We start from the raw sequence: 9,877 nt of genomic DNA, 5'->3' as shown, positions 1-9,877 counted from the left end.
TTGTCTCCTGTGCCTCCTCCCCTTCTTCCTCACAGGGATGAGAGGGACGACTCCCTCCACACACAGCACCTCCAGCCCTCTTTTATTTTTGCTTTGAGACAGGGACTTGTGCTATGCAGCTCTAGTTGATCTCCACTCATAATCCTCCTGCCTCATCCTCGGAGCAGCGGGGGCTTACAGACCATGACGCCTCACCCAGCTCCACTTTGATCGAAGGCTCCAGTGCCCTGGGCCTCCTTTTCTTGGGCAAGCCAAGCCCAAGCTGAGGGCTTCCCCTCCACCCATGGCTGGCTTCGGGACTCAGTCGCATATTGCCTCCTTAGTCACAGTGTCACTTTGTCCCACCTCCGGGGCAAACAAGTTCCTTCCTTCCTTCCCAAGCACCCATGTTTCATTTTCCTACAGCACCCACTCTCACTAGTGGAGATAGCTTCTTACAACTTTTGTGGGTTCATTTTTGCATCACCACTAGACAGAATGGGACTGTTGCTGTTTGTGCTCACAGCCCTAGACTATGCCTAATATATTAAGGAAAGTACTTAAAAACAAACAATCTTTTCTTGAAGTGGGCATGAATTTTTTGTTTGTTTTGTTTTGTTTTCTGAGACAGGGTTTCTTTGTATAGTCTTGGTTGTCCTGGAACTCAACTCTGTAAACCAGGCTGGCCTTGAACTCACAGAGAGCTGCCTGCTTCTGCCTCCTGAGGGCTTAGGACTAAAGGCGTAAGCCGATGCCACCACCACCTGGCGAGGTAGGTACAAATATTAATCTCATGTTAGAGACCAGAAATCTGGGACTCACAGTAGTTAAACCAAGCATTCAGGGTTACAAAGCCAGACTCCGAACCCAGGTCTGCCCACCTGCCATGCTCTGGCCTTCCCTGGGAGAGGCTGGCCTTTCTGACAGAATCCACTTGCCAGTCCCCATCTTATCAGCTGGCTGTTCAATGCCACCTGTGCAGTCACAGGTTGGAGGAAGCCTGGAGTCCTTCCCTCAGCTCCTGGTCCTTGAGCTGCAGTGGTTGGCGTGTGACCTTGGGCCACCTGTTGTGGGAGTGGGGCCCGTCCCGCTCCCCCTCCACCTGCCTCCTGCACTATATTAGAGGCCCAGTTCCACATTCTTTCCCATCACCCCGAAGTTCACCATGCTCCGGCTGCTGAGTGCTCTCACGCTTGTGGCCCTTGGTAAGCCCCCAGCTTGTGCCCACGTCCCCATGCTGCATCAGCCTGGAAGTCCTAGAAGTACGACCCTCACTCTGTTCCCCTGGGTGACACCCCATACCTGCTTCTACAGGAAAGGGTCTCAGCTTAACTGTGACCTGATTATAAGAGCTTCAGCTTGGTTCTGGGACAGGAGCCGAGGTGGGGGACAAGCTGTGGATGAACCAGGTCAGAAGGAAGACTGGGAGCCCAAAGGGGAAGGCTCCTTGAGGGGACGATGGACAGCTTCCTGGTTGAAGGTCTAGGCTCTGTGGTTTGATGGCCTGAACTGGAGTTTTCTGTTCTTCTGTTAAAGAACCCACAAAGCTTCCCTTGGCCAGTCATCATGGTGACAGACGGCATTTACTCAGAGCTTGCTTTATGTCAGGCGGGATACAGAAGGCTTTCCTTCTTCTTATTTGCCCTCATGTAACTCATCACAGTGCGGAGACCGAGCCTTGGAGGAGTATATCCTGAGCAAGTGGCCAACTTGCCCTTTGTACCCAGGCAGCCCCACACGTCACCTCCACTCCACAGCAACAGCTATCATCTTTTTTTTTTTTTTCCTTATTTTTTTCTTTGAGAAAGTCTCATGCTATTGTTCAGCCTGTCTTTCCTTGAATTCCTGACAATACTCCTGTCTCAGTCTCTCAAGTACAAGGATTACAGGCATGATCCAGCACGCCACTTTTAGCTGGGGCTTCTTTTTTTTTTTTTATCCATTAATTATTTACTGGGGAGTGCATGTATGTTATGGAGCTCAGGTAGAGAGCAGAGGACAACTTGTTCTTTTATTTTGGGGGGGGTCTCAGGGATCAAACTCAGGTCATTAGCCTGGGTAGTAAGTACATTTCCTCACTGAGCTATCTTGACAAACCTGTTATTTTTTTTGGGGGGGGGGTAGCCCAGGCTGACCTCAAACATATGGCTAATTCTCTGGACTCAGATTCTCAATGCTGGGCTTGCATCCATTATACCTAGCCTAAGTCTCAAGTTTGAGGGCTCCCTGGGTATCGGGCACAGTCCCAAGTCTTCAGTCCTCCAGCTGAAGAAGGCCCTGCCCTCCAAACATGGCTACTGAAGTCTAGAGAGGGGAAGGGGCTCACCTGAGCTTAGAAAGCCCGTTCCTTCTCCTTTTCTTCTCCTCCTCCTTTTTCTTTCTGTGTAGCCCTGGCAGACCTGGAATTCACTATGTACACCAGGCTGGCCTCAAACTAACAGAATTCCGCCTGCCTCTGCCTCCCAAGTGCTGGAATTAAAGGCGTGCGCCACCACTCGGATCCCCCTTCTTTCCTTCTGAGGACACTCTGGCTGACTGGCTTCTCTGTTGTCCTCTCTAGCCTCAGGCTGTGGCCAGCCTGCCTTCAGCCCCTCCAGCCGTGTTGTCAATGGTGAGGACGCTATTCCTTACAGCTGGCCCTGGCAGGTAAGAGCCTACCAGCTGCCTGCACATCCACTGTGGGTTCTAATGACATGGCAGCCAGCCTTGACCCCAGTGTTTCCTCGCCATGCCCTGCTATGACTTCAAACGACTGAAGCCTTTGAACAAAGGCATGTTTTGGAGGTTGCTCCATCTGTAATCTCAGCTGGGACAGCTGCAATTTGAAAGTGGAATCTGGGGAAAGGGTGATGTTTAAGGGGTTGGCTCAATAACAGTGGAATTGCCAGGGCTGTGTTTAGAGGGAAGATTTTATCTTTAAATTCCTTGAGTTCTGCAAAGGGGCCAAAGGTCTGAGAGCTGTGAAGGGGTTAGGAACTTTGTAGAGGTCCATGGGAAGAGCTCGGAGGGCTAGACTCCTTGTCTAACAATAGTCACAAGCCACATGTGGCTATTTAAGTTGAATATAAATTAAGGCAGACATAGTGGTTACATACCTGTAATTCTAGCACTCCCTAGAGGCAGAATGATCAGGCATTCAAGGCCAGCCTAAGCTACATAGCAAGTTTGGAGCCAGCCTGGGCTATATGAGACCCTGTCTCAAAAACCAAACCAGGGCCTGGAGAGAAAGTTTGGTGGCAAAGAGTACTTGCTGATGTTCCAGAGGACCTGAGTTCAAATCCTAGTCAGGCAGATTACAACTATCTGTATGTAACACCGTCTCTAGGAGACCCAATGCCTTCTAGTGCCTGAAGATACCAGAATATGCATGGCATATACCCCTACAGAGATACACACATGCACATAAGTAAACATTTTTTTTTAAACCCATATGATTAATACAAATTAGACAACTAAAAAAATCTAGTCCCTCAGTGCCCCCTCATTTCCAATGCTCAACAGCCACAGGAGGCTGAGGCCAGCATGCTGCAGAAGATTTGCATTGCCTGGGCAGGGGTGGCGCACACTTTGATCCCAGCACTTTGGAGGTAGAAGCGGGTGGATCTCTGAGTTCGAGGTCAGCCTGGTCTACAAAGTGAATTCCAGAACAGCCAGGGCTACACAGAGAAACCCTGTCTTGAAAAACAAACAAACAACAAATAAAAATGAACATTTGCATTGTCACAAAGACAGTGAGAACAGAGAGGGTCACAGCTTATTCTGTGAAGGACCAGGGCATGAATCCTGTAGGCTTTGCTGGCCATACGCTGGTGACAGCAGTGACTTACTGTGGCTGTCAGAGTGTAAAAACATCACAGATAAGCACACAGTGACAAGTGTGAGGAGGAGATGGGAATCTTTATGTACAGACCAGACCCAAGCAGATCAGGCTCATGGGCCATAGTCAGTTCATTTTTGGTTAAGAAGGTTTTGTTGCTGTTCATTTTTGTTAGAGGGTTCAAGTAGCCCAGGCTGTCCTCAACCTCAATATACAGCCAAGGATGTCCTTGACCTCCTGGTTCTCTGTTTCCACCTCCTGAGTGGTGGGGTTATAGGAAAATGCCACCACACCCCACTTCTTCAGGCCTGCGGATGGAACTCAGGGCTTCATGCATGCTAAACAAGTACTCTACCCACGGATCTGCTTCTCCAGCCCCACCCGCTTTTATGTCTATTGTGTGAGACAGTCTCACGTAACCTTAGCTAGTCTCCAACCACTGATCTTTCTGCCACTACTTCAAGATGCTGGAATCACAGGTATAGACCACCATGCCCAGCTGTAGAGGGAGCTTTTGAAAGTCAGAGCGTAGAGAAAAGAGGAGGCAGAGGCGAATTCCTGCAGACTCAAGAGGCCTTGAAAGATCTACGGTTCAGGAGAAGGGAAGACCTGAAGGGATTAGAGAGTCTTGGGGAACCCGCAGGAAACACAAGGTTTGTGGATGCCACAGAGGGCAAAGAGTGTTGTGGACTCCCAGAGATATCATAAAGCCTGTGATGGGGAGGCTTTGGCTAATCAAAATGGGACCCTAATGGAAAAGTGACAGAGTCCCTTGAGGAGTCGCTTAGGTGGTGCCCTACATATTTCAGACGGCACCATTTTTTCCCCTGTGTGAAGAGCACCTTCTAGAGTTGTGCAGTGCACAACCTACAAAACCTCTGGTTTGGGTCCCACGGTATTGGGTCCAGGCCACTCAAGCTCTTTCCTTCCTGGCCACCAGGTCTCCCTTCAGTATGAGAAGGGGGGGAGCTTCCACCACACCTGTGGTGGAACCCTCATTGCTCCTGACTGGGTTATGACCGCAGGCCACTGCATCTCGTAAGTTCTAACCCCGGTCCCTGCTCCAGCCATTGTCCTTGCATGAGTCCCCGGGCAGCTGGGACAATGGGAGAGGGGTGAGGTTGGCTATAGGCTCTAACTGACCTCCACCCCTCTGCAGGAGTTCCCTCACCTACCAGGTGGTCCTGGGCGAGTATGATCGAGGCGTGGAAGAGGGCCCAGAGCAGGTGATCCCCGTCAACCCCGAAGGCCTCTTTGTGCACCCCAAGTGGAATGCCAATTGTGTGAGCTGTGGGTGAGTGAAGTCTCAGGCCCGGAGTTGGGGGCTGTTATTTATTTGGCGACATTATTTAGCAGGGTCGAGAAAACACAAGGTACAACAGAATCCACTATAAGAGTTTTTATTAGGGAAGGGAAAAGGTGGAGGTGAGTAGGCCTGCTGAAAAGAAGGGTGGGGGTGGAGGAGGTGCATGCCACCTCTATGAGAGCAGGAGTAGGTAGAGCCTGCTTTTATAGGTCACCTTGAGAATTCCTATGCAGGCCTGTGCATAGATTACGTGATCATGCTGCGTGCAGATTACATGACCACGCTGTGCATGGATTACGTAGGAAGTAAGGCCCTGGAGTGACTAAGCATTTTGCCTGACTGCTGACAGTGCATGTGCAGTCATGTGACTCCAGAAGTGACTAGGAACAATGACAGGGTCTCCAGTTCACAAGACACCAAGCAAACCGAGAGCTCACTCCCAGCAACAGTTGCCTGGGCCTGGGTGGCTCACACTGTGGGTAGCTGCAAAGACAGTAACAGCAGTGGTGGGTTAAGACTCTAGCCCACCTTGGCTAGAATCCCAGAATGAGCAGAGAGCTATATCAGACTCCAGTGAAATGAGTGTGGTACCCAGGGTGGCGGTGGTAGCATCCCCTAGATCCTGTCAGAAATGTGGGCTCTCAGACATCAGCCTAGACCACTGCATAGGGATGCACTGGGGTAGGAGGGCCACTGTGCCCCTGAACCTTCCAGGTGACACAGCTGGATCGTGGGAACCATGGATGACAAGGGTTAGCAGGGCTAAAGAGGGCATGGGCTTCCAAGAGCTGTTCCACCTTAAGAATGGATTTGGACTTGGAATCCAGCATGCACCTTTAATCTCCACTGAAACAGGTGGATCTCTGTGAGTTATGGGCCATCCCAGTCTACATAGGCTAGCCAGGGCTACATAGTGAGACCCTGTCTCAAAAACAAAGCAAAACAAAACAAATGGACTTAGGAAGGGCTGGGTGGTGCACCACTTGACTAGTATATATAAGACCTTGGGTTTAAACCCCAGCACCACAGAAACCAACCAATCAATAAATTGGGAATCCAAGGAGCAAAGGGGGTGATTGCTATGGGTCCATCAGGAGGACCAGGTTTCATGTGACTCCCACTTCCCCCAGCAATGACATCGCCCTGGTCAAGCTCTCAAGAAGCGCTCAGCTGGGAGACAAGGTCCAGCTTGCCTGCCTCCCTCCTGCTGGTGACATCCTTCCCAATGGAGAACCCTGCTACATTAGTGGCTGGGGCCGCCTTTACAGTACGTGCTGACCCTTCTACCTGGCCACAGAGACGAGTGTCGGGGACAAGTGGGACAGAAGGTCACAGCAGGAACCATCTTTGTAGTGCCTGGCATTCCTCTCCAGCTTCCACCTTCTCCCTGATCTCCCCAAACACAAACATGTTCAGTGGAACATTTTTGGGGTACCCACTATATGCCCAGTACTGAGGATGCCACAGAACACAGAGCAAGCAAGACCCCATAGTTCCTAGCAGGCTAATGGAGCCTTTGAAGGCTCCCACTCTGCAACTCCCAGTGTCCCAGGCAGTGTTCTCTGTCTCCTCAGCCAACGGGCCTCTCCCTGACAAACTGCAGCAGGCCCTGTTACCTGTGGTGGACTACGCACACTGCTCCAAGTGGGACTGGTGGGGCTTCTCCGTGAAGAAGACCATGGTGTGCGCTGGCGGAGATAAACAATCTGGCTGCAACGTGAGTCAGCTCACACCTGCCCCGGTGGCATGTGCACAGGGCCCCAAAGTCCCTCCACCATCTGCCCTGAGGTGGACAGACCTTGTTGGTTTGCCTCATGTAATCCCCAGGCCAGGTGGGATGAAAAGGGACTCAGTTTAGTTCAGAGGTGGCATCAGGAGCCTGGATTCAAGCCAGCTCCCACCTAGCTTGACAGGAGTCCCAGTCCCTCTCTGCTCCTTTTTGTCACTGATTTTTTTGAGACAGGGTCTCACAATGCAGCCATAGAGACCTGAGCTCTCTATGTAGACTAGGCTGGCCTTGAACTCATAGCAATTATATGCCTCTGCCTGCCTCTGCCAGTCATTGTTTTTGTTGTTGTTTTATTTTTTGTTTTTTGAGACATGGTTTCTCTGTGTAGCCATGGCTGTCCTGGAACTCACTCTGAAAACCAGGCTGGCCTCAAACTCACAGAGACCCACCTGCCTCTGCCTCCCGAGTACTGGGATTAAAGGTGTGCGCCGCCACTGCCCAGCCTAATCACTGTTTTGAGACTCTGGTGTATCACAGACTGCACCTCACCCTTACTATGAGGTCAAGAATGACCTTGAATTTCTGATGCTCCTGTGTCCACCTCTGAGTGATGGACTTGCAGGTGTTACCACTACATCTAGCTGATGCAGTAGGAGAGACAGAACCCACAGCTTCATGCATGCTAAGCAAGCACTTTATCAGTTAAGCTACATTGCCAGCCTATATCAGTTGTGGCTTTGAAACGATAAGGAAACACTCAGGATGCTCTCATCATGTATAGCTGGCTGTGACAGCATATGCTTATCATCCCAGCCTGATACGCTAGCACTCTGGAGGCAGAGGCAGATTGCAAGCTCAAGGTCAGCCTGGGCTACACGGTGTCTCTAACAATCAAAACCAAACGAAACCCCAAAACATTAAATGTGGTGAGATTACGAGGGGCGCCATCTTTGGAGAACTGCCTCTGCTGGGCACTGTGCTGATATCTTGTATTGTCTCATTAACCCTTATGGCGGCAGTTCTCAACCTTCCTAATGCTGCAGCCCTTTAATACAGTGCTTCATGTTGTGGTGGTCACATAAAATTATTTTTGTGGCTACTTCATAACTGCAATGTTGCCACAGTTATGAATTGTAATGTAAATATCAGGTATGCAGGATACCTGATACGTGGTGCCTGTGAAACAAAGGGGTTGCGACCCACAGGTTGAGAACTGCTGCCTTATGGTCTTGTAAGCCCAAGGTGTTCCTTTGCAAACTGGTGTCCAGAGAAGTGAAGTAGTGTGAACGTTTCTTGACATCTCTGAAGCTCAGAGCCTGCTCCTTATGCTTCAGACACAGCTGAGCCTCCTCCACCTTCTCTCACCATTGCAGGGTGACTCTGGAGGACCCCTCAACTGTCCCACTGAGAACGGCACCTGGCAGGTCCATGGTGTGACCAGCTTTGTTTCTGGCTTGGGCTGCAACACTCTAAAGAAGCCCACGGTGTTCACCCGTGTCTCAGCCTTCAATGACTGGATTGAGGAGGTGAGCGGCAAGGGAGCCTGAAGCCTGCCAGGGACTTGGAGGAGAATTTGCAGACCCCAAGGAGGACCTGACACTCATGGGGGCCAGGGAGGGACCTTTGGGGGACATTCTAGAGAGCTTGGGGATGTTTTATTTGCTTGCACTTCCGGAATCTAACAGGTATTGGGAAGTGACCCCCTGGCCCAGGTCCTTCCTAGTCATAGAGGACAGAGAGTTATGTTAAACAATGGGCCACTTGGTGGTGGGCAGATGGGAAAATGGACAATAGGAGGAAAAGGTGGTGAGAACCATGATGGGGGTACTTGGGTTCAGTCAGGGTGCAGAGCAGGCCATCTGGACACAGGTGGACCAAGACGATGGCTGCTCTTCCTGATAGCAGTACTGGCTGTGATTTATACATTCACTAAAACCCTTAGTTAAAAGCTCAACTAAGATACCCATGACCCTGGGTGATGGTGGTGCACACCTCTAATGCCAGCACTCAGAAGGTAGAGGCAGGTGGATCTCTGTGAGTTCGAGGCCAGCCTGGTCTACAAAGCCAGTTCAGGACAGCCAGGGCTGTTACACAGAGAAACCCTGCCTCTAAAAACAAAACAAAACAAACAAAAGAAGAATACCCAAGAGGCAACTTCTACGTCTCCTATGGAGACGAGGAAACCATGGCTCAGAGTGGTCAAGTCACTATCCCAGGGACACACAGCAAACAAGTGACAAGGCTGGGCCATTCCTACTCAAGCCCAGTTCCCTTCAGGCCCAAAATTTGCACACTTAACTAAAGTATTCTGTCCTTGTCCAACTTCCTGCATTTCTTTTCTCTTCCTTTTCTTTTTTCCTTACAGACCATGGCAAACAACTAGAACCAAGACTTGGCTGGCAGGGCCGACCCCCCCACCCCACCTCCGTCCTCTAAAGAATAAAGACCTTTCTAAAAGTTCCAAGTTGACTCTCGCTGCCTTCAATGATGTAACACTTGCCCCCGTCCCTTCTGTGAAAGCTTAGGTCTGAAATGCAGAGATGAGGACAGAGCCAGCCCCTCAGACGAGGACAAAAGAAGAATGAGTCTCAGAGAGGAAGGAGCCACTCCGGGGTGACCAGCCATGCTAGGACATGGGACTTCAGATGCAGACATTGAGGAACTTATGGAAACCCAGATAATTTGTCACCTTGGTGGTCATGCATAGGGCTGAGAATATAGCCAGTGGTAGTAGACAGTCACATAGAAATTGGAGGCTCTTCAATGCAGAAAATCTGGTCCTGCGCCAATCATGGGAGAAAAAAAAAAGACCGAATGTTTTCTGTCTGTTGAAGGGCTAGAGGAGGAAGGCTGTAGTCGTTTATTCATTCAACAAACATTCATTCCTTGCTCCAGAGAAAGCCTCAGAGAGGGGGCTGGAGAGCTGGCTCAGCGGTTAAGAGCACTGGCTGCTCTTCCAAAAGACCCAGGTTCAATTCCAAGCACCATGTGGCAGCTCACAACAGTATTTAACTCCAGTTCCAGAGGATCTGACACCTTCACACAG

The 9,877-nt window shown here is 50.4% G+C and overlaps 1 protein-coding gene across 2 annotated transcripts; it reads left to right on the top strand.

Moving 5' to 3' along the window:
- The first annotated feature begins 1,132 nt into the window (after positions 1-1,132).
- Positions 1,133-9,290, top strand: Cela3b (chymotrypsin like elastase 3B). Of its 2 annotated transcripts, none has more exons than XM_036180041.1 (8): positions 1,133-1,184; positions 2,540-2,625; positions 4,737-4,834; positions 4,956-5,090; positions 6,233-6,369; positions 6,677-6,819; positions 8,205-8,357; positions 9,197-9,290. In XM_036180041.1, exons 1-8 carry the CDS (start codon positions 1,145-1,147, stop codon positions 9,212-9,214), a joined length of 810 nt encoding a protein of 269 aa, XP_036035934.1. In that variant the 5' UTR covers positions 1,133-1,144; the 3' UTR covers positions 9,215-9,290. The 2 variants fall into 2 exon arrangements, with proteins under 2 accessions (XP_036035934.1, XP_036035933.1); XM_036180040.1 differs by having other exon boundaries at positions 1,145-1,184; positions 8,172-8,357; positions 9,197-9,214.
- The last annotated feature ends 587 nt before the right edge of the window (positions 9,291-9,877 follow it).

Source organism: Onychomys torridus, chromosome 2, assembly GCF_903995425.1.
Source record: "Onychomys torridus chromosome 2, mOncTor1.1, whole genome shotgun sequence".
NCBI classification, from domain to species: domain Eukaryota; kingdom Metazoa; phylum Chordata; class Mammalia; order Rodentia; family Cricetidae; genus Onychomys; species Onychomys torridus.
This window is presented reverse-complemented; position numbering and strand designations above follow the sequence as displayed.